The sequence below is a fragment of the Hippocampus bargibanti genome, linkage group LG10 (assembly GCF_051943395.1).
Source record: "Hippocampus bargibanti isolate YZ-2025 linkage group LG10, ASM5194339v1, whole genome shotgun sequence".
NCBI classification, from domain to species: domain Eukaryota; kingdom Metazoa; phylum Chordata; class Actinopteri; order Syngnathiformes; family Syngnathidae; genus Hippocampus; species Hippocampus bargibanti.
This window is the reverse complement of record NC_142743.1, coordinates 304,775-330,014: the sequence shown is the minus strand read 5'-3', so window position 1 is coordinate 330,014 and position 25,240 is coordinate 304,775. Positions and strand designations below refer to the sequence as shown.

The window sequence follows — 25,240 nt, the reverse complement described above, 5'->3', positions numbered from 1 at the left end:
AAGCTCATCACTGGACACGCTACGATTTGCCTACCAGCCCAGCATCGGTGTGGAGGATGCCATCATCTACCTCCTTCACTCGACACTGCTGCACCTGGAGAATGCGGGGAGCACGGTGAGGGTCATGTTCTTTGATTTCCCCAGTGCCTTCAACACCAATCAGCCCAATCCACTGGGGGACAAGCTGCGGCATGCCGGAGTGGACCACCACCTCACGCTTTGCATTACGTATTACCTCACCTCACCTGGGTACCTGGGTGTTATTCTCAAAAATAAACTGGACTGGACTACAAACACGGATGCCCTAATCAAAAAGGGACAGAGTCAACTTTTCCTACTCAGAAAACGGAGGGGTCAGGGGTCACTCCTGAATACTTTCTATTACTCTGTGGTTGCTTCAGCCATCCACTATGGAATTGTCTGCTGGACAGGCAGTATCACCACCTGGGCCAGAAAAATAATTGAGCGCCTGGTCAAGAACGCCTCCTGCCCACCCTGACAGCACTGGGTACGTCCTTTAGCCAGAGACTGTTACACCCGCGCTGCAAGAAGGAGAGGTACCGCCGCTCGTTCCCACCATCAGGCTTCTTAATAATCACATGTGAATGAAAAAACAACAACAAAAAACACCTGGACTCTTGTACTGTTAATAGCACAGCCACCTTATATTGATGCTACATACACATATATTCATATGCTTTTTTCTATGTACAGTTTTTATGAAACATTTTTGCACTCTTACAGTATGCACCTCAGCCTTTTGAATTTTTTTATTATACTTAGAATATCTCTTTTTTTATCTTCGCACCTCACTCCCTTTGAAATTCCCCATTGTGGGACGATAAAAGGCTTTCTGATTCTGAAGTAAATAAATAAATAAATAACTTGTTTTGTGAAAAAAAAAAAAAAAAATAAAACGTTTCTTGCATAAACGAAACTACCCAATGTAATGTTATTTAATGGTTTGTAATATAGTAAAATATAGTGTATTTAGGATTCTGTACATGTACAGCATATATTTGTCAACTCATTTCGAAATTAACATCTTGTTCCTGAGGATACAAGTAACGACAACATCAGCAATGCAGTTTCTCAATGGTTTTAATTAATCCTTTACAGTGTTTACATTTTCGTCAAATAAACAAAAAAAAGTAATAATGTCCCTATAATTTCACTGGATGCAAAAAAAACGACTATCAAATTGTTAATCACTTCAATGTTTGAATATACTGTAGCTGTCCTGTTGTGGACAAGAGACACAACATTTCTTTTCATCCCGGACTGATTTTATGCATGCAACATGACGGCATTTTCTACATTTGTCTTTTCTTAAGAAAAGTGGTTACAGTTCATTCCAGCAAAGTTGGAAATCAAGAGACATACAGTTTAAATACAGAGTTTATTTCGTTAGAATGCCGCAGAGAACAAAGGCCAAGACAGTCTGTTAGCATCGTAAAAGACAAAGGCAGTTGGCTAGATAAATGTTTTTAACCCTCTAGCAGTAAACAAATACATGTTGACGCCATCGATGTGTTGCTCTGCATTTAATGTCAACATCATTATTAGTAGTCTTTGGGAAACTTGATTTATTTATTTGTTTTTGGTCTATCGTATTTTAAAGCTGCTGTGTTGATTCTCTTTGTCAAACCAACTTTTGTCTTTTTCTCAGGTCCTTGTGGTAAGTCCCCTGCTGATGCTTTCATAAGATTTATTTGAATGGAAAATGTTAGGGTCAGTACCTTTTATGGTTGTATAGATCATGAGAAGAAAACAAGATGAAAAGATGAATGTTCTACTTTGTGTGGATTGTCAGTGGGACTTTTCATCTTTCGTCGGTCTGAATTACTGGCAGACTTAATTAGGGTTGAGACTTAAAAGACACAGAGGAAAAAATCCAAGCATTATTTTTGTACAAAATTCCAGAAACATATCAGACTGTTGTTTATGGATTTACGATTTCTATGACTGTAAATTTCACATTTTGGCTCTTTTTCACCTCTTCTGGATCAAGTTAAATTGAACTGTTGCGTTGTGCTCTCTTGTCATTTTTATGATGTTGGCTTACAAATTAGCATAAATATTCCTTTTGAAATGAATGACTATCTTCTTCCACCACTGCACCGTAAGCCAAACTTTTCCCGTGGGTTTTAATCAACTTGACTTGAAGTGCTCTTGCCCGTACTTTGGAAAATATTTCCACTTACTTACATATGATAAAATGATTTAATCATCAACGTAAGGATGATAATAATGACGATGATTTCCCGGCCCCAAAAAATTCCTACAACTTTACTTATTCTGCCTGTTTCCGTGCAGACCATACTGGATCTGTATTTTCCACAAATTGCCAATGCGTATCTCATAGGAGTAGCACCTAAAATAATTGCCCGAAAGTCTTTTGAGTCCAAATAAATCATTGTCCAAAAAAAAATTGAATGTGTATGGGTTGTTGCCATCATTTCATACCACAGTCAAACAGTTTGAAGAAAATGTACATATTATTAATAATTATTAAGAATATGTCTCAGCGCTCACCAGAGCCATTTACCTCCCAGTTAAATTGCAGCATGTGAACTAAGATTTTGTCATCAACGTATTTTTTCCCACTTCTTCCAGACCAATTTCTGATTCCGTTTCTTCAGGAGCAGTGTGCTACAGACAAGTCTTGAGGAAAAATTGGCTAGGGTGCTGCTGTAAAAGAGAGAAAAGAAAAAGCTGTGCTCTCACACATTTTAGCAACAGTTTATGATAGGCTTTTTCAATTTGCGCTTACTTTGCACATTTTTGCGGATTGAGAAATTGAATCATTGGCTTACTCATGCATGGCCATTCTCATTTTGCGCTAACTTTATCTTCTGCTGTTAACTGGGTGAATGAAGTGAACATGTATAACGTGGTTGGTTTAAAATGAAAGATTTCCCTTTTGTGCTTTTTCTTGTTTTTTTATCTCGTTTTTACTGCCACCTGTATAAGCACATACAGTAGCAAATGACTACATGTTCTAATTTCACATTGTCAAAAAATATGTGACAAGTGCCCAGAAGATTGAAATACATCCAGAAACAAAGCAACAACATCAAAGAACTCATTTCCTTTTCAAACTCCTTTTGTTGCACAAGCTCAAGTACCGTAGGCCTCAAATGTAGCGAGACTGTGCACGGGGCATCTTCTTTCGTAGATCAATCGGCTCTTAAGCACCACTTGAACTAAGCTGTTTCGTTACCCTCGTTTCAATCTTTTGCTTTTCAATCCTTCAGAGTAGCAGTCAGTAACTGGTGGCAGTCCAGTTCCCCTCGCAACTCGAGCGGGCCCGGCAGTCTCATGCCCGTCTTCTGATCCACGCACCAGCACTTTCCTCGTTGGCCGTCACGTGCTGGATGGCACTGTGGGCACAAATTTGAGTCAACCTTCTTCAACATTTCAAATGGATCACATGATTACATGTAATGTGAAATGTACAGTACAGTCAGGTTCTTTTTTTGGTCTCCACTGAGTCACGTAACAAATGCGACAGACTAAACTGCATTTTTTTTACATTGATTACATAAGAAGGGGATGAGCGTATTAAGTATGAGAGGGGGGACCATCCGACAATGTCCGTTCGATTAAGGTGCATTACAAAAATTAGGTTGTAAAATATGGTTTGCTTTAAGAATGCTGATTTGCTTTATGCCCTGGAAAGGAGAGGAATGAAGATCAGTCGCAGCAAGACGGAATAGATGTGTGTGAATGAGAGGGATCCAAGTGCAAGAGTGATGCTACAGGGAGAAGAGATAAAGAAAGTGGAAGATTTTAAGTACTTGGGGTCAACTGTCCAGAGCAATGGAGACTGTGGAAAAGAGGTGAGGAGGCGTGTCCAGGCAGGCTGGAGCGGCTGGAGAAAAATGTCAGGTGTGATGTGTGATAGAAGGGTTTCAGCTAGGATGAAAGGAAAAGTGTATAAAACAGTGGTGAGACCAGCCATGATGTTTGGACTGGAGACAGTTTCACTGAAGAAAAGACAGGAAGCAGAGCTGGAGGTAGCAGAGCTGAAGATGTTGAGCTTTTCTTTGGAAGTGACCAGGTTGGATAGGATCAGGAATGAGTACATTAGAGGGACAACTCAGATTAGAGGCTTTGGAGAGAAAGGCCAGACTGAGATGGTTTGGACATGTCCACAGGAGAGAGAGTGACTATATCGGCAGAAGGATGCTGAGCCTTGAACTGCCAGGCAGGAGACCGAGAGGAAGACCCAAGAGGAGCTTTATGGATGTGGTCAAAGAGGACATGAAGGTAGCTGGTGTGAGAGAAGAGGATGCACAAAACCGGGATAGATGGAGGACATTGATTCGCTGTGGCGACCCTTGAGGGGAAAAGCCGAAAGGAAAAGAAAAAGAAGAAGAAGAAGGTTGTAAAATATGGACCAAATATGTGCAGAAGTGCAAAAATATATTTGATCATACAATCCTCAGTGCATAAAAAATGATCCTGCCTTCAACACGAAAAAAAAAATAGAAAGAAAATTACAAAAATAACCAAATATGATTGTTGTGGATAAATACACTACAATACAATAGATCCCAATGTATATAGTGCTTTCACAACAGCTGCAGCTGTAACAAAGCGCTTCACATAATAGAGTAGTCATAGCTGTGTCCGGCGCCGCCATGTCTGGACATTAGGGATATATAAATAGGGCCCATACGACCAGGAAGACTTTAGTTCGCTGACGAAGCCTCTTGGATAGGAGGCGAAACGTCCGACACCTTCAAAAAAGTACAGATGACGGCTGAAGAAACCTTCTCATCGACGGACCACTCCTGTACGAATGAGAGCTTACACAGACGCTTCACATAATAGTCAACACAAAGCAAAATAATAAACACAAGAACATAAAAACATGGTCATTTGTGCACTCTTAATGACTTTCCCCATGTACTCTATGATGTTTGAATACAAGACAAACACTTTATTAGATGAAGCAGTTTTAGATGAAAGAGGAGAGGATGAATGACTCCTTTACACAAGTGGATCAGAGACATCATGCTGGAATGTGCACGTCTGCTACAAACTAAGTTTTGAAAGCAAAAAGGATAAATAACATTTGAAATAAATAAGCATTGAACAGCATCATTTTGTACTAATTATCCCCCGCAAACATCCATTCATTCAATTTCCGTACCGTTTATTCCTCATTAGGGTCGCGGGGGGTGCTGGAACTTATTGCAGCGGTCATTGGGCACGAGGCAGGGGACGCCCTGAATTGGTTGCCAGCCAATCGCAGGGGACACAAAGACATACAACACTCGCTCTCACTTAGGGACAATTTTTGAGTGTTCAATCTGCCTGCCATGCATGGTTTTGGAATGTGGGAGGAAACCGGAGGACCAGGAGAAGAACCACGCGGGCCCGGAGAGAACATGCAAACTCCACACAGGGAGGCCGGAGCGGGACGCGAACCGGCGACCTTTGCACTGTGAAACCGACGTGCTAACCACTCGACTACCGGGCCGCCCTCCAGCAGACATTCACTCAAAATTTAAAAGTATCATATTTGTCTTGCATGTTATTCGGAATGGATGCCCAGTAGTTGAGTGGTTTCCACGCTGACTTCACATTGCTGAGGTCGTAAGTTCATATCCCACTCCGGCCTCCCTGTGTAGTTTACATGTTCTCGTCGGGCCCGCATGGGTTTTGTCCTGGTCCACCCGTTTCCTCCCACATTCCAAAAACATGCATTGCCGGATAATCGAACACTCCAAATTGTCCCTGGGAGAGCGAATGCAGTACTTGTTTGTCTCTGTGTGCCCTGTGATTGGCTGGCAGCCAATTCAGGGCGTCCCTCGCCTAGTGCTCGAAGATTACTGAGATAGGCTCCAGCACCCCTGCGACCCGAATGAGGATTAAGCGGTCTGGAAAATGGATGGATGGATGAAGACAACTTGCTTTGTAGAAAAGGGCAGTATAAGACCAGACGCAAGTGCAACTAAGTCATGCCTTCCATCTAGTGGAAAATGCTAACATTACAACATAAAACTATATGGTACTACGCAATTCACTGGAAAGAGGTGAACATAGTGAAAATCCGGCATATTAAAGCCAATTGAAATTCATTTGTAGACTGAATTTTTCTTTGTGTTTTTGTTTTGCAAACCACTCAAAAAGATTCCAAAAATGCTTATAAATCTCCAACAGGCACAGGGACGGAGGGGAGGGGTAAACTCTACAAGAGGAAATATCACTAATTCAACAACCCCGCAACCACAAGCACACACACACACACGCACACATACACATCCACACATACACATACACGCACACACACACACACACACACACACACACACACACACTTTTTTGTATTCATCAAGGGAGCACTCGGAGTGTGCCTGCATGATGTTACTTTCCCATCCCTGACAAACAATTCCCATCAGTTATCATTCATCAGTCCCCGGTGCTGACAAACAAAATGTAATATCTTGGAGGCCCAAACTGATAAAAAAACCATTGTTCTATCAAAAAGTTAGTCTTCGGGCCTGATAGAAGCAACAATGTGAATGGCTTTATGTATTTATTTATTGTGTATGTATTTATTTATTTTAACTGTGGCTCTCTATGCGCAATCAATCACTCAAAATAAATATGAAATATATAAAAAATACATTGGAAATAACCACAAGACAAGTCTTTCAAAGTTAAACACTGATCCACATGCTGGCACGATGAGCTGTTTGGTACTAAATGCTGTTTTTAAACAACAACGTTTACTGATAGAAATTATTTCATTAATGATTAATATGTCTTAATGAGTAACTGAATTTTGAAGTCTTGACAATTGGAATTGAAGCACTGGAGATAGTTTTTTTTTATAGGACAGAATCAGAATCATCTTTATTGCCAAGTATGTAGAACACACAAGGAATTTGTTTCCGGTCGAACACGCTGCACTAGACAGGACACCAAAGGTAAAATATTTTGAATGGCACATTTAGCAGGCCATTATATCAAAGTCACAGTCAGCTTTATTGTCGAATATGCTAATATGCATGACATACAGCACAGATGAAATTACTATCCCCCCGGACCCAGTGTGCAACGCATTTATAATGTGCCTAAAAAGACAGACAATTGACAACAGACAATACATGTAAATGTAAAGTGAGGTAGTGTCATGTGTAAAGTGACGTAGTGTGGTAATACAAAAACAAAAAAGTTGAAGTGAGGTTGTGCAGAAAAAGAAAAAAAGATAGAGTTCAGGATGATAGTAAAGCGTGTAGCGTGTACTCAGAGTTCGGTGAGTGTGGTAGTGGGAAGGAGCAGGGGGGCAGGGCTGGGAGGGAGTTGAGTCTCCCGATTGCCTGGTGGCAGAGACTGTCCTTGAGCCTGCTGGTCTTGGCTCGGAGACTCCGCAGTCTCCTACCCGATGGCAGCAGGCTGAAGAGGCTAAAGAGGCTGTGGGAGGGTGGGTGGGATTGCCAGCGATCCTGATGGCTCTGCGGGTGTTGTAAATGTCCGGAAGTATGTGTGTAGGGGGGGGGGGGGGCACCGATGATCTTCTCAGCTGTTCTCACGAGTCTTACGGCAGGACACGGTGCAGGCGCCGTACCACATGGTGATACAGCTTGCCAGGATGCTCTCGATGGTACCGCGGTAGAAGGAGGTCGTGATGGGGCTCGGGGCTCAAGCTCTTCTCAGCTTGCGGAGGAAGTACAGGCGCTGGTTGAATCTCTTGGCCAGTGATGCATGTTGTGGCTCCAGGACAGGTCTTCGGTGATGTGCACTCCCAGGAACTTGGTGCTGCTCACCCTCTCCACTGCAGCACCGTCGATGGTTAGTGGAGAATGCTGTGGGTGCACTCTCCTGAAGACCACAACAATCTCGTCTTCTCCACATTCAGATGGAGATTGCTGTCCTTGCACCACGTGGCCAGGCGGCTAATCTCGTCCCTGTAGGCTGTCTCCTCATCGTTGTTGATGAGGCCCACCACAGTTGTGTCATCGCAAACTTTATGAAGAGGGATTGAGCTGGATGAGCAGCATAAAGAGGAGGGGGCTCAGCACACACCCCTGGAGGGCCCCTGTGTTCAGCGTGATGGTGCTGGGGGTGTTGTTTCCAACTCTGACTGCCTGTGGTCTCTCCGTCAGGAAGTCCAGCAGCCAGTTGCACAGGGAGGTGCTGATCCTCAATTTGCTCAGTTTGTCGGTGAGTTGTTGGGGGATGATGGTGTTGAATGCTGAGCTGAGCATTCTGACATAGGAGTCTCTGAACTCCAGGTGGGTGAGGGCTGTGTGGAGAGCGGTGGAGTTGGCATCATCGGTCGAGCGGTTGGGCCGATATGCAAACCGGAAGGGGTCGTGGTTTGGGGGAAAGGCAGCCTTGATGTGGTTCATAACTCAAAGCACTTCATGAGGATGGGAGTAAGTGCGGCCGGGCGGTAGTCGTTGTTGCAGGTGGGGGATGACTTCTTCGGGACCAAGATGATGGTGGTAGCTTGAGGAACGTGGGGACAACAGCCTGGCTCAGTGAGGTTTGAAGATATCCGTGAAGACATCTGTGAGCTCCTCAGCGCAGTCTCTCAGGACACGGCCAGGAATGCCCGGGACCCGGGGCTTTTTGTGCGTTGGTCCCTTTGAGGGATCGCCTCATGCTGTCCTGGGACAGTGTCAGCACCTGTTCGCCAGGAGGTGGTGGGGTCTTCTGTGCTGGAGTGCTGTTGTCTGCCTCGAAGCGGGCGACAAAGTTGTCCAGCTGGTTCAGCAGAGTGGTGTTCTCGCAGGTTCTCGCAAGCCCTCTCGCAGGAGAGGGCTTGTAGTCTGTGATGGTCTGTATGCCTCACCACAGGTTGCTGGTGTCTCTGCTCTATCTGAAGTTGTTGGCGATCTTCCTGGAGTGCTGTCTCTTGGACATCCTGGTGCTGCCTGACAAGTGGCCCTGGCTGTCCTCAGGCCCAGCTCGTCGCCAGCTTTGAAGGCAGCGTCCGAGCCCTCAGGAGTCTGTGGACTTCACACGTTAGCCATGGCTTCTGGTTGGCCCGGATGATGGTGGATCTGGTGACAATCACGTCATCCATGCACTTCCTCATGTAGGAGGTGACAGAGTTTGATGTACCTCTGGAGGTCTGTGGTGTTTTCGTAGGTGGCTGAACATGTTCCAGTCGGTGTTGGAGAAGCAGTCTTGGAATGCCTCTGACGACCCGTCAGGCCACACCCGTATCTGCTTCTTGACTGGTCTGATGACTTTGACAAGTGGCCAGTATGTGACGAACATTTACATGAGTGTGACAAACATAATAAACACAAAAACGCCAATTTGCCGGGAGAGAGAAGAGCCGCTGCGTGTTCATGCGCCGCCATCTTGTATAGTTGTGTTGTGTCAGAATCAGAAAGCCTCTAATCGTCCCACAATGGGGAAATTTGTAGTCCGCAGCAGCAATTTGAAAGGGGATGGGGTGGGTGTGAAAGGATAAAAAACAAGATATTCTAAGCATAATAATGTCACGTTCCGAACGAGGCAGAGTTGTCTCGTTCGTCGGAACGAAAAATAAGTAGCTGGATCCCCAAAGCAGTCAGCAGAAACAGTAGATCCGTAACAGATTGTTTAATGATAACACGAAAGTCCGCGTCGAATGAACAATAAAATTAACAAAAGGCGCCGGTCCCAAATGTGGGCCAGGATAAATACAAAATAAAGTAAACCGACGTCCGAATACAGGGGCAAGGGGAAAACTGACACTCGTACTCCACAAACGGAAAATGAACAGGTACACGAAGGTGCGACAAGCAAAAAGGCCGACTAGTTGAATACTGACGAGGGGCGAAGGCGGTGTCTCGGACAGGGTACACAAGAGAAGCGCAGTAGACAAAATCTAACCTGGGCACTGGCAGTGGCGAGGCATGTCAATTCACTGGCGAACTATCGGCCGAATGAATACCATTAAATATACGGTATCATCACGAGGTGATTGGCAGCAGATGTGTACAAGAGGCGAGGCGAAACCCCGCCCACCTGCAGCCGACTCCGAATGTGACAAATCTATTAATGGCAGAAGACTGAGGTGTATACTGTAACTGTGCAAAAATGTTTCATAAAAACTGTACATAGTGCAAGTACAGTGAGACCTCAACTTACGAACTTAATTGGTTCCCAGACAGAGTGTGTAAGGGGAAAAGTGTGTCTCACAAAAACAAAGTGTGTCTCAAAAATAAATTTCCCATAGGAAACCATTCAAATGGGAATAATCCGTTCCCGGGTTTCCATAAAATATACTTTTCAACTAAATAAGCCATAAAACTACACACAACATACCTTATTCTATGTATAATAAATGTGATGAAAGAAATACACTGCATTGTATCATAAAGTCACTTTATTTACATCATTTATGGCTTGATGGAATGGCGTTGGAGGTCGAAGGTCAAAGGGAATTGCTGTTTGGAAAGAGAGGCGCATTACATGAGGACTGTAATTAAAGAAATAAACTACTGTAAAATAAAATTTTATTTACCTTTTTGATGGTCGTTGATGGCTTATGGAAGGAGAGTCACCTTCCATAAGGACTGTTGGTAACTTAACCTCTGGTGCTGTTCGGTCGTGTGCTTCTGCCGAAGATCACTCCGCCAGCCGTGGTGGGTGTGTATTATGAAAATAGTGCCTATTATAAGGTTTAATTTTATTAAATTTGACGTTTGTAAGACGAAAAGTTTGTAAGATAAGGTGTTTGTAAGTTGAGGTCTCACTGTACACATAATCTCTCTCTCTCTCTCTCTCTCTCTCTCTCTCTCTCACACTCACACACGCACACACACACACGCGCACACGCACACACACACACACACACACACACACACACACACACACACACACACACACACACACGCACACACACACACTCAGCTATGTCCAAAAGCTATTAATCAATCTTATCTCCAGTCTGTTTCTATCTGTGTCTTTCTGTCTGCCTGCCTGTCTGTCTGTCTGTCTGTCTGTCTGTCTGTCTGCGTGTCTCTCTCTCTCTCACACACACACACAAACACACACACTCACACACAGCTATGCCCAAAAGCTATTAATCAATCTTATCTCCAATCTCTCTCTCTCTCTCTCTCTCTCTCTCTCTCTCTCTCTCTCTCTCTCTCTCTCTCTCTCTCTCTCTCTCTCTCTCTCTCTCTCTCTCTCTCTCTCTCTCTCTCTTTGTCGTTCTCTCACACTCTTGCTCTCTCTCTGTCTCTCACACACACACTATCAGATCCCCCTGCCTATTGTTGTGCTTCTAGGAATTGTAGCAGAATCTTGGCAAAGCAGGACGACATAAAAAAAGACTGTATGTTCAAAAGCTACACAGTTCCGGGCTCATTTGTTGCAATGAGTCATGAGCCATTGAGTAGAATGCGTTTCTTATGCACTGTTCACCTCATCATTTCTGAAAAGGAAAATAAATCATATTTCGTGTGAGCTAAAGAAATAAATAAATTCATTAAGACCTCGGTGATCTCAAAGGAGTGTCGACTTGGACGCATTTTTGTTGATTTTACACTCATAAGGCAATATTTAATCTGCCGCAGGCCTGTTTTGTATTCTGGCTCCCAAAGTGCTGATGTAGTTTGAAAGGAACTACTTGATGTCTAAACATCAGCCTTTCATTTTCTGGCAGATTAAAAACAACCAGCAATGGTGTGCTTTATGTCTCAGACCTGTTTGGCGTGGAAATCTCCATTCTTGTCACAGTTTGGAATGGGAATTGTGAAGAGATCATCATGGGTTCGGGAATTCGATGCCAACCTGTCCAATGCTCTCTGGAGCTCAGCACGACATGGAGCCTGAAGGGGGAAGAACATTGGCACTGAACATTGAACTTGGCAATAAATTACAAACAATTGTGCCCATACTCAATATGTATGGCTGTTGTTTATTCATTTCTTTCAAGGTCTTTGCATATAGTTGATATGTGAAGTTTGTTCCATTCTCACGTCTATTTACATTCATCCAAACTGCACGTTTATGCTCACTGTGGTATTGGAGAGTTGTGTACTGTTTCATTAGTCAATTCATAAAGGAAGAAAAGAAATTGATTTAAATGTGGAAATGAACTCATTTTGTATTTTTTATTGTATGTTCGTTGTTAATTTTCTTCCCAACAACAGTCACTCTTTGCAAATACTGTTCTCAGCAGGGCAACCTATTCAAAATATTTGTATTCAACGGTGGCATACTTGAATCCCAACTTGCCTCTCATTGGCAAATTTGTGCTCAGGTATGTTCAGCCACGGTGACGTCTGCACATCTGCACCTTATACGCTAGTATCATAGATATAGTAACGCAATACACTTAGGTTTGTTTGGATTTTGACTTTCATATTTGAAAATTATTGTTGTTATTTGGCAAATTATTTTATGATGACATTTTGGTCAAACAAATATATTTCGGATCAATATTTTCAACACATTTACTATGCTGCAGGGCAGGCTGCCGACCAAGTGGTTAGTGCCCGGTCGACCTCACGGTGCAGAGGTCATGGATTCAATCCTTGTCCGGGCCTCCCTGAATGGAGTTTGATTGTTCTCCCCGGGAAAACGTGGGCTTTCTCCAGGTCCGCTAGTTTCCTCCCACTTTCCAAAAACATGCATGTCAGGCTGATTGAAGACTAAAAAATTGTCCCTAGGTGTGACAAGTGGTTGCTCTGTGTGTGCCTGTGATTGGCTGACAACTGGTTTAGGGTGTCCCTTGCCTACTGCCTGATAATGGCTGGGATAGGATCCAGCACCCACCCCGTGTGACATAAGGCATATTTTTTTTTGTTCCAAGCTTTTATAAGAAAAGAAAGCCTTTAATAAAGTCCCAGAATGGTGAAATTAGCAAACTACAGCAGCAAAATTGAAAGTGGGTGGGGTGGGGGTGGGGGGTCGAAAAGAAAACAAAGTATTGCATGCACAAAAATCTTTCAGAAGAGAACTGTACACAGTGTAAAAGTATCAAATATGCAATCCAGATAGAAGCATACTGTATATGCAAATGCATATATGCTACATAAGGTGGCTGTGCAATTTACAACGTATGGGTGGGGCGAGTCCAGGATTTCACGCGTTATGAATATGAACATGCTGATCAGAAATTGTCACTGCCAGATGGAAGCCTCTGACATCCACATTTTAAAAGCTGTTTTTTCCCCAAATAATGTGGTTTATAAAAGTATGGGACACATGTTTACGATGGAAAATAATTAGTTTCATGCCACAGAGTTATTTGCCATTCATTGGAAGCCTTTTTAAAAATTTTGTATGCAATGCTGCATTTTGAAGTTTTTGAAGTATAGGCACTGGGGTGGCCTAGAGTACTACTTAGTAAAGCTATTTGAATGTAACTCTTTCGTGCACCTTGTAACCTTATCAGATGATAAACTTGACACTGTAGTAACCGCTGTTCCTGAAAGAGGGAAAGAGCTAGCAATGTAAGATTATGTTATGTCAAAAAAAGCCATGTACTATTGATGACATGATTCATGTACTTTGAATGAATGGAAGATATATTCATAGCAACCACCTGCTGGAGTTGTAACTGCTTCTTTGAGCAGTTACCCAGCTTGTTATAGTCGCTCTCTGCTGCTCTTCACGTCATATAGGACCAAGGCTGGACTGTAAATTGTGAACATCTGTGTGGAATTGATGAAAATAAAATAAAATAAACACTGTATAATGTAAAGTGCCTCTACATTATATCCACAGGCTAAAGTGTAGAAATTTAGTTCATATACTAAAAGTGTTTGTACACTTCAATAGCGATATGCAGAGGGACAGCAATGTGGTCTCACTGCAGAGCAAGCCAACAATGTTAGCATAGTCATTGCGCAATCCATGGTGAGGCTCAGCCGGCTGGTGCCTCACCGCTCGTCTCCACTTAGTATTTGAACGATAAATGTGAAGATTCAGCCATTTTGAAAAAAAATCCAAAAACGGTGAAGTTAAATGGAAAAAACTTTCAAGTCGAAATCACTCAATAAATATAACTTTAATTTATTTTTTCATTTGATATTGCCATGATGACAGGTGAGGCACGGCCTCACCTGCCTCCCCTGACTGCACGTCACTGTGTGTGACCATACTGTATAAAGCCTAATAGGTTTAGTTTTGTTGTGTATTGTTGACATACGAAGCATAGAGTAGCATGGTGCGGCTTTAGGTGTTAGCAGAATTATTTCGGTAAATCCAATCCAATAACTCAAAAACTGCTTGTTCACGTCACAGCAGCTTTTGTCTCTCATGCACACGTCGGCCAATAGTTTTCAGGATTTTTTTCTCTCGCGTATTTTTTTTTCCAGTGAAGAGAAAATCTCTGACCTTGCTGACAGTTTCAGCAGTCATTTCAGCCTTTTTTCTGAACTTGATGAAGGCGGAATTGACTGCCAGAGTCACAGCTGAAACTGTCAGCAGGGTATGTTTTTTTTCTGTTGGGTAAAATACAAGAAGCCTTAAAACATAATGTTAAGCAGATTCCTTACTTACAGACAGTGTGTTGTAGGTGTTCAAATACCTGACATGTTTCGGCGACTACTTGCTGTGACGCGCCATTTTCAGCTGGTGTTCCTATGAGCATATTTGAACTAATAGAACAAGATAAACGCTAGCTAGTATAGCGCAAAATGTTGGCCTAAGAACTTTATTTGGATGCCTCCTTTCGTCAATCGATGCACATTCATACGTTCATTCGTATGTCATTTAAAGGCCGTCTCGACCTGAGGCTAGAGCAGCGCATCAATTGTCGTCCGTCTCTCTTTACACCAAATGCTACCAGCACACATAATTGGACAGGTCACTTTGTTAACTAACATTGAAAGACATGAGCTAGCGTCTGTTCCTTGTCGTCTTTCGTGACTTGTAAAATCAATGTGCTATTTCTCACCTGTCAATATCCTTCTTTTCAGTTGGGTGCGTAAAGGAGGAATTATTACGCAGGACTATATTTCGCAACATTCAACCTGGAATCTCATACAGTCGTCTGGGAATGCCCGCTCGAGAGATGAATGCCTGTGACCGTGCGACTGTGTTATTCTTCCAATTAACATGATAAAATGCGGCTTTTGCTCACCAGCGCTGCCTTGGCTTCCTCCCTCGCCGTGTTGCTTCTTTGATTGGTAGACTTTGGTGGGTGTCGGGCGAGGGTCTTCTGGATGCAGCGTTTGTCTTGTGGACTGCAACGGATATTGCTGTTGTTTGGGTGCTCGGGGATGATTTCATCCTGCCGTTCCATCACTGCAGGCAGCGAGAAGTCAGACAAAATCAATCAATCAATCATTTTGTCAAAGTTACTTTCATCCCGTTATAATACTGGACACGTGGTTCTATGCTCTCTGCCAGCCATGTCACGATTTATGAGGTCGTTGATATGACAGCGCCCCTATTGCGTGCGGCATGGAGCACGTTCACCCACCCCTGTGTGCCGAGGCCCTTCCGTGGCCCTTCGGGCAGCCAGCTGCTTCCTGAGGAAATGTCCCCTCCCTCTTCATCCTCCATCCCTCCAGAATCCAGATGGAGGTTATTAAAGCTTATTTGTACTTGCATTTGTCATACTGTAAATGGACACTGCTGTGGATCTGTGAGTGCGTGTCCACGTCACCCTGCACACATCCACACTCGTTTCACCTGTGGCTTGTGAGACTTGGCAGTGTTTTGTTCTTGCAGCTTATTACCAGTGGCATTTTATAGACTGGCGCTGGAATCAAAGCAGGCTGTCGATATGCGCTCTGCTTGCTATACGAGGGTCCCGCCTGCAGGCATCCAATTAAACACGATTGGCAAAGAGAGCTGCTCTCTGCTAACCATTTGCATAGTTATTTTGCTTTTTTTTTCTTCTTTTAATTTCCTTATTTATGCTGTATTTGTATATTGTACACTGAGATGATATGTGAAAAGCACAATGTTGCGTTTTGACTCTTGATGGTAAAAAACAATTGGGCTGTTTGTATTAGCACGCCCGCAAAACATGAGCCGAGGACCTACTGGATGTAGTTTTGTTAAATATATAGTTAATAATTAAATGCAAATGTTTCCGTAACCTCGCTGTTGTCTTGAGGTGTAAAAGTCATGCGGTTGTCAAAGTGTCTCTCTTTTCCCGCCTCTGGAGAATTGTGTCATTTTTTTGGGATTTTTACCATCGCTGCTTTGAATCTTTGTTCATCAGCACTTCCTATCGCAAGCGCCAGCCTTGTTTCAGTGGTGTCCTTCATCCAAAGTGGGGAATTCTTCTTTTTTTCCCTTTATAAACTTTTGATTGCATGCACTCCTACTGCACAGAGCAGTGGGATTTGAGAGTCGCTCTAAAGCGAGCTATCTCGTTTGTTGCTTCAATTGCCAATTTTCATATGGGATATCAACAACTTTTTTTTTTCTTATCATTACACATTTGATTTGTAATGTCATCTTCTATTTTGTTGACATTCTTGGGTGCATCACGATAACAAGAACATATTTTTTTTCATCATTAGGAATGATATGTCGTCCTGATTACATTGTTGTATTTGATACTTTTTACAAAAGAAATCCATGTAAAAATGTTCTCTTTGAGTACAAAAAAATACCATGTTATGCATTACAATTGCTTGGCCTTTAGTGAATATATATATATATATATAACCCACAATATATATAGTATATTGGTGGGTTCTTGACACCTAGCACACGGGTAGAGCTCTAACTCAGAAATAAATGTCTCTTTTTGTCACATTGAAATGGTCTGTTCTGTTCTGTTTTTTTTTTACACCCAAGGACACCAAATAGCACCGAATTTAGAGAAACAATTGTACTAAATCTAAGGTTGAACTCAAACTGACCCAAGGTGAGGTCAAATGAAGACAAATCTTTTCCACGCGTTGACAATATTTAGCTTGAGGCAAGTTGTGGAGCGACGCATAACCAGTAGGAACAGAGAATCTCTCAGTAGAATCCACAGATTGTGTTCTCAGCGTACCGTCGTGTTTTTGATTGATGGTTAAACGTCAAAAGCCAAGGCGAGGTCAATATGTGTTTTCTTTCAGCGCCGCAGCAGACACTTTCCTCACATCTGACCAACTGACTGGACTATGATTTAAAAGTAAATGACCCAGAATGGCCGCGGTAGCCTGGGTCAAAGGTCAGCCCTCTGAGAATGTTACTCATCAGCCCTCTTTGTGACGTCTGCCTCAAATCCCTTCGAGCGAGTCAATAAAGCAACCAGACACCCTAAAAGCAAGGCTCTGTAAAGGTGGCCTGAAAGAAACTAACGTCATTATTTCTAGGTCCAGGTTTGAACACTCCGCTGCTGAATTAACAGAGCCCGCCCGCCCGCCCACACAGAAGTCAGAAGAGTGAACCGCTACACGATCATTGACCACGTTTATCATGATTCCAGCTTTAAATAATCTTCACGTCATAGTTTTACATTTGTTTTATAGCTCTGAATGTCTTGGATAGATGTATTGCTGATTGGCACTGGACGTGCCTTTGCCATGGTTGAAATATGGTGTGGTTTACTTCACGAGCCTTTCTTTTTTTTTTCACTGCTTCTCTTTTTTTTTGGTTCCTTTAAGTGTGGTCCAACTAAATCTCGGCTTCATCTTCAAAGAACCTCATTCCCGAATGATGAGTGTGTTTTATGTTTGAAGCCCTCTGCATTTGTTGGAAAACGGTTCTTCATTTTGGTCTTCTCTGTCAACGACTTTGAGGATTATGTAAAACGAAAGATGCAACTCCTCAATAGGATATTTTCATTCAAGCGCGATCAAAGCTGAAAGGCTTCGCTTGAGTTGCACTTTCAAGTGTGTGAAAATACGTTGTCGTGAAAGAAAAACTAGCGTAATTGCTTGAAATTACACATTCTTTTTAGATGGTCTACAGTCCACATGAAGAATCGAGCATAGCCTAATTGTTTGGATTAAAAACAAAGACCAATATATGACTCATGGAAGGATAAAAAAGAATACACTGATTGCACGTTGAAGTCGTTGATGCTGTAATGGTACACGCACCGCACTTGTGTGCAATGAATCTGAGATCAGTTCCCACTCAGTGATAGTGTGAAGGATTGCGTGTCTCTCGGTTCCCCTGCGTCTGACTGGTGACCGGTTGAGAGTGTCAACTGCTTTCTGCGAGGTGGAATAAATGAAAACAACTCTTCTGCTCAGGATAAGCGATGTTGAAAATGTCGCACCAACAACGTTTATTTAGCACAAGCAATGATTCTTTTGTTGTTGTTGTTGTTAATCATCTGTCAGTGAGTTCAAAAGCCACCCGGACTTTCTTCGAGGAAACGGGAACGCCCTTTTCAGAGTCAACAGCAAATGTGTCCAAAACATCAATCAATAATATAGCCTGGTCCAAATCTAAAGAAATGGTCAGAACACTAAAATCAATGCGTGGTATAACATGAGCCGGAAAGCAGGGAGTTCTATTAATTTGCTCAGGCCAAAACCAAAGAGTCAACCAAAAGAAATTGCCAAAAAGAAAAAGAGAAAGTGTTGCGAGTGCTACATTGCCACATGCTGCTCCAAAACAGATCACCGGGTCTATTCTGTCTTTGTAAATGAGAAAAGAAAGGCATTTTATTTGTTAGATGGTTGATTTAATCCACAAGAAGCAACATCTGAAGAGATTTGAAGTTGGCACATTGTATCATTTTTATGTGAACTTCAAATGTCTTTTTGAGATTCTTCCAATAAAATAACTGAGCACACATAACAGAACTTGTCAATGAATGTAAAATTATAAATTAATTATAGTGGTAAAAATATTACTGGATGTGTCGTAGCATGAGTTAAAAACAATTCTGTGGCCGTGATGTCTATTCTTCCACACACAATTTTGTAATGACAATTAGCCAAATACAAATACAGAAGAAACAGTCTTACGGACGGATGGATGAATCATCATCCAAATAAACTTGTCCTCTGCCCATGAAAATATTATTTTCAATTAAAATCTTTGCGCTCTGTAAAATTAACCACATTTTGTGAAGTGCAGACTAAAGGGGTGACACGGGAATGGACATTGACCATGTTGCCATCTCACTCCCACAGAAAAGAATTCCATCCCATCCTAGTCCTGAACCGTAATTTAAAAAACAAAAAAACAAAGTCTTGTCCTGTCTTATCCAGGTGAAAACGAGTCCCAATCATGTACCGCTCACATTTTGGAGGTCAACTGCATTATAAATCAATCAATCAATCAATCAATCAATCAATCAATCAATCAATAAATGAATGAATGAATGAATACACAAATACACAAACACGCACATACGCACACACACGCAAACACACATACATGCATAGACACACACACACGCACACACGCACACAAACACACGCACACACGCATACACAAACACGCACATACGCACGCACACACATACACGCATAGACACACACACGCAAGCACACGCACACATACACACCACACACACACACACACACACACACGCACGCATACACAAATACGCACATACACACATACATACATACAAACATTTATTTAAAAACAGATTTGACTGCATTTGACTCATTGGTTGAAAAGTTTATCGCTACTTTTCTCCTTATGGACTGTCCAATGTTTAAAAATTATTAAATGCCACCCGATCACATCTCATCTCATCGAGTGTTTATCCTTATCAATCCAGCAATCAAAGGTAACGTTCATTCCCATGGGACAGCAGTCATTTTTCACTCAACACACTTCAAAAGCGAAAGCCGCCAACCGAAGCATCGCTTCGGGTGAGTCACGCCATCGTTAAAAACAATAAGTCCTTCCAAGACGGAGAGATGGTAAAAGAAACATTTGTTGAAGCAGCTCACTCCTTGTTCAGAGATATTATCTTCAATCAAAGCTCTGCAGCTGTCAAGACATACAGTTACACGGCGCTGTGAAGCCACGGCTGAGGATTTAACCCAGCAAATGTGGAAAGACATCGGAGATTGTGAGTGTTCTCACTGCTGAAGTCCAGGGCTCGTGGACAGTTCTGGAACTTACTCACACGGGAAAAGTACCCCAACATGAGGAAATGTGCTACCTCCTTGACTGCATTATTTGGCTCCACTTATTTATGTGAGTCAGCCTTTTCCTACATGAAGATCATTAAGTCCAAATAGCGTTCCACCATGAATGATGAACATTTGGAAATGTGCTTGAGGCTGGCTGACAGCAGCTACTGTCCGGACTATGCATCCCTGGCTGATTCAATTCAGTGCAAGTCATCAAAGTAAACTCAGGTAATTACAAAAAATGTTAATAGTTATTTATTCTGTTATGTATATGTAGTTATTATGTGTGTTGTGCAATATTGGCTTATTCAGTTATGCAAGGTACATCAACATACAACGATGAGAAGGTTTCTTCAGCCGTCATCTGTACAAATTTGAGAACCAAATTAAGAACCACCACAGACGTATTGTACATACAAAGAATCCTTCAAACATTTGACAATAATTATGTTTTGCATTTTTGTCGTGGGTAGATCATTTTGACTTGGTAGTTTTTATAAGTAGCTCGTATGCTGAAAAAGTGTGAGCACCCCTGCTCGAGACCAATGTGAATATTTCCCTACATGCAGCCTCGTCTGATATTCACGCTTTACTCTGTGGTCTGTAAGAAACGCTATGATTCTTCGAGAAGAAAATAAAATAGAGTGATGTTATGAATGTCTTACGTTTTTTAAGAGTACCCTCAGTATAGCATCTCTGCTTTTTGCAGATGATGTTGTACCGTTGGGGCCTTCAAGTGGAGCTCTCCAACTCTCGCTTGAGCGTTTCGCGGCCGAATGTGAAGCGGTTGGGATGAGAATCAGCAACCTTCAAATCTGAGACAATGGTTCTCAGTCGGAAAAGGGTGGGGTGCCCTCTTCGGGTCGGGGAGGAGATTTTGCCTCAAGTGGAGGAGTTTAAGTATCTGGGTGTCTTGTTCACGAATGAGGGTGTACGGGAGCGAGAGGTCGACAGGCGGATCGGTGCGGCGTCTGCCGTGATGCGGACTTTGTACCGATCTGTCGTGGTGAAGAAGGAGCTGAGCCAAAAAGCAAAGCTCTCAATCTACCGGTCGATCTACGTCCCAACCCTCATCTATGGTTACGAGCTATGGGTCCCGGATGCAAGCGGCCGAAATGAGCTTTCTCTGCAGGGTGTCCGGGCTCTCCCTTCGAGATAAGCTGAGAAGCTCGGTCATCCGGGAGGGGCTCAAAGTGCAGCCGCTTCTCCTCCACATCGAGAGGAGCCAGATGAGCTGGCTCGGGCATCTGATTAGGATGCCCCCGGGACGCCTCCCTCGTGAGGTGTTCCGAGCATGAGCACTATGTCTCCCATCTGGCATGGGAAAGCCTCGGGATCCGCCAGGACGAGCTAGAAGAAGTGGCTGGGGAGACGGAAGTCTGGGCTTCCCTACTGAGGCTGCTGCCCCCGCGACCCGACCCCGGATAAGTGGCAGGAGATGGATGGATGGATGGATGGATGGACGTTTTTTAAGAGAAAAAAAATTGTGCCTCGTTGGATAGATGGAAAAAGGGATATCTGCATCCAGCCATTTATTGTCACAGAAGTCACGCGTGTGCTGGAGCCTCTCCCTGCCGTCTTCGGGCAGTAGGCTGGCGAGACAACTTCCGTGAGGAAGCCTTGAGCCGGAGTCGAAGCCCAAACGTCAGCCGTTGGACGCAAGCTAATAATCTCCTGGAGATTCAATGTCTTTCAGAAAGGTCAGTGTCGGATTATTTGTGGATCTCTTGCCTTTGGCGCTACGAGGGGCCTAAGAGGGGGCCGCAGCTGTACAAATGCAGCGCAGCACCTTGAGTGAGCAAATACACAACGCTGAAGTACACCTGAGAGGCATTTATGAAATCCCCAATCAATATCGAGACAGCAGACACGTTGAACAACGACGTAAGATGGGTGATGGGAAATTCGGTGCTGAGTTTCACAGACCTTCCTTCAATTCAACTTTTCACGTCAAATGTTGTTTTTCGGAAAAGGGAAGGAAGAATTTGTGTGTCTCACACCGGTGAAGACTTGATCGGAATGTCGGCCCGGATGCCAACACACACAAATGGACTTATTCTGAGTGTTAGCGTAGACAGGCTTTCAAAGTAGGGGACGTTATCGCTAAATCTGCCTTAAACCTTGGAATATGATAGCAGCGCTTGGAATTTGGCTTCACTGGAAACATGGTGGAAATAATGCATCGATGGCCTCCATGCTTGATCCTGGATTGGTGTTGAGACCTGCTGCGATTACAGATTCCTTCCAAGTGAGTTCCATTGGATTTTTTTTTAAAAAAGAAAACGTTTTTTCTCTTTTTATGCAGAGTGTTGATTGGCCACTGTGCGACGTGTCAATAGAAATCACATCCTTGTTTAATAGCGGCAAACACATTTCTTTCCAGCTTTATCTAGTGCTCGTTTTTGCACTGGCTCCACATCGCCATGAATATATCCGTCATTCTTGTGCCGTGGATTTGAGTAGCTGCTCAGCGGAACATTGATTTACCATTCAGTGGACACATCGCCTTCACTTTGTTATGATTCCGAGGGTAATAAGAAGCGTCGAGCCGAACAGAGCTCAATGGTCAGATTTCAGCACATCAAAAGACTTTTGAACTCGGCAAGTGAACCCTTGGCCTTTTTAACAAGCTCAAACCTCTTTGTGGGTAATTTTCAGTTCAGAAACTCTGAATCTGCTCAGCGCTAGAAGAGCCCTCCTCTGTTTTTTTCATCATGCTCCAAGCAGCTTTCCTCTTCTTTCTGATTCCATTTAGTCACGCTATGTGCTGGCCTAACCTGTACTGGCCCTGCATGGAGAGCAGAAGGCTCTCATTTCAGCTCTGGCGGAATGAGTGCCGATGAGCTCATCCTCCTGCAGGAGCTGGACGCGGTGGGCGATGCATTCGAAGGCTTGTTAGGGAATTGGGGGTTGGATGGTGTGTGTGTGTGTGTGTGTGTGTGTGTGTGTGTGTGTGTGTAGGGCGGAGGGGTACAATGGAAACAGATGCTGGAGATGAGTGTCCTGGGAATTTTCTAATGACGGATCCAAGGCTTTGTTGTTCTGGCTGGAGCCGAAAGCCTGTGCATTTACCAGTTAACGCGGGACCAGTATGTGGGTAAATTTGATCAAATCAAAGAGCCATGACCATTGACAATCAAAAACAATTGCCTCACATGGAGTCATGCAAATCATCAACACCGCTCTATTTGTTTGCATTAGATGAAGACAGACAAGAGTTGCTACCATTACATCAACAGGGAGAAGTTAAAGTCCGTTGAACTGGAAAGGGAGACACAGATAAGGTATTGTAAGATTAACAACAGAACAAAAAGTATGTATGAGGAAAACAGCAAAGACACAAAGACAAGGGTCCCAGGTGTGAGATGAAGACATCAAAGACAAATTCAGACCTTTTGCAGAAGAGATGAGAAATAACAGCGAATTACTGATAACAGAGAGCTTTATTAGCCCAAGACTAATAATAATACATTACATTTTAAGCGCCTTTCAAAACTCTCAAGGACAATTTACAGACTAGCCGCACTCCATCATAGACTTTTGATACTGATGCTTTTATTGGCTCCGGTATAGATACACCCACACACACACAACCTCAGGACATTGCCATGATTTAGTTAATGCGCGCGCACACACATACACGCGCACCTTTTGATATGGCCTCAATAAATGTGTGTTTTGAAAACGATAACTCGGTAGGTCAAAAGGTCACCGAGACCGCATGCTCGAGCAGCAGATGTCTCCGGCCCGAGCTCGCCGCCCGTCCACGCCTACACCAGCTATCACCACAGCAGTCTACTTCGGATCCTGCTGCGGGGCCCCTTTCGCAGCAAGCGGTTGGTTGCAAGACAACGGGACCGTGCCCCCAACGGGCCGTGCAGAAGGAGCCGCTGCGTGGGCCGTAGCTAAGATTAGTGTAAACAACCGCTCCCAGGTAACCTCAATATCCAGCAGAAATTCCTTGTCGGAGAGCAACTCGAGATCATTGACCCTGATAGGAAAGGGGGAAAAAATAACTTGTAAAGATGGAAGCTCACCTGAGTTGTCCTCCACCTCCCTCTCATCGGTGCACAAGCCCTGGCCATGCATGAGCGAGTGCAGCGGTCGCTCGATACCCTGTGGCGGGTAGCAGCGCAGGCCAGTCCCGCATCGCGGCGAGTAGACGCCGCAGTGCGCCCCTTTGGGCAGGGCGCATGTGGGGCAGCAGCCGCAGCCCGGTTCGCGCACCGTCTCGTCACAGTTTTCTAGCAGTTGACAGCTGGCTAGCCTCTCCTCGGAACACAGCGGGCAGCGGATGGCCTGGTCGGACAAGCTCGGTGCCACTAGCATCAAAGTGGCAAAAGCCCACAGGCCCCAGTAGGATGGAGGCACCGTCACACCACCCTCACGCACCATGGCAGCCTGCGGGCAGTCCTACGCACCCGACTATTTAATGTTCCTGAGTGGTGTTCAGCTTGAGGTCACTTTTCAAATTCTCAAAAGCAGATTGCAGCCCAACAAGGGGATGGGACTTGAGAGAAAGTCTTTGTCCACAACGGTCTTTGATATTTTCAGCTCGGGACAGACACCGCGCCTCGTCTGTAATGCTTCTTAATCCCACTGATTCAACGGAACGCCATCGAAATAGTAGTTTGCTCCTGATCTGATCTGCTCAGCTGGCGGCTGGAGTGATGATATCAACCAGGTTGCGTGATGTCAAAACAAATATCCACCGGCGTGTTCCGGTGAGCCTCTTCTTCAAGTCCAGAGTCTTGCCACTTTCGGCCCAAACGCCCAAAAATCAGTGTCCAGCGGTGAAATCAGCAATCAGTAGGCAATGTTTTGAACTGCGGTCTGACCTCTTGCTGGTGTGCAGAGCGTAGAACTGGCGCCTGAGAATGGCTCAAGTTGAGTGGCTCGCTTTGGACTTTATACTTCTCGATGTGCACGCCTCTTTTTACAGTCAGAGAGAAGCTGAAAGGCTCAGCAGAGAAAAGCCAGGCTAAAGCTCTCTCTCTCTCTCTCTCTCTCTCTCCCCCTCCTCTCAAACACAATCTTACTCCCTCTTCCTTGTTCTCTCAACCTTGACTGCACAAAGAAGGAAATGGCAGAATTCTGCCTTGCTCATTTGCAAATGCAACTCTCATTTCCTTGAAATGGTTTTGTTTTCCACAGAGAACAAACAAGTTGTATTAACACCTTATTTGTCAGACCGTGACAACAGCAAATGCGTGTGCGCTTATGTTTGTTCCTCATCACGTGTTCTCATTTGTGTTCCTTTG

General features: G+C 43.8%; 1 protein-coding gene across 1 annotated transcript; it reads right to left on the bottom strand.

Annotated features, from left to right (window-relative positions):
• Window positions 1-1,089: 1,089 nt before the first annotated feature.
• Window positions 1,090-24,884, bottom strand: LOC148892009 (insulin-like growth factor-binding protein 4). The gene is made up of 4 exons (XM_089006245.1): window positions 24,017-24,884; window positions 15,059-15,222; window positions 11,670-11,795; window positions 1,090-3,383 (listed from the first exon to the last, which is right to left on the bottom strand). Exons 1-4 carry the CDS (start codon window positions 24,372-24,374, stop codon window positions 3,246-3,248), a joined length of 786 nt encoding a protein of 261 aa, XP_088862371.1. The 5' UTR covers window positions 24,375-24,884; the 3' UTR covers window positions 1,090-3,245.
• Window positions 24,885-25,240: the final 356 nt, after the last annotated feature.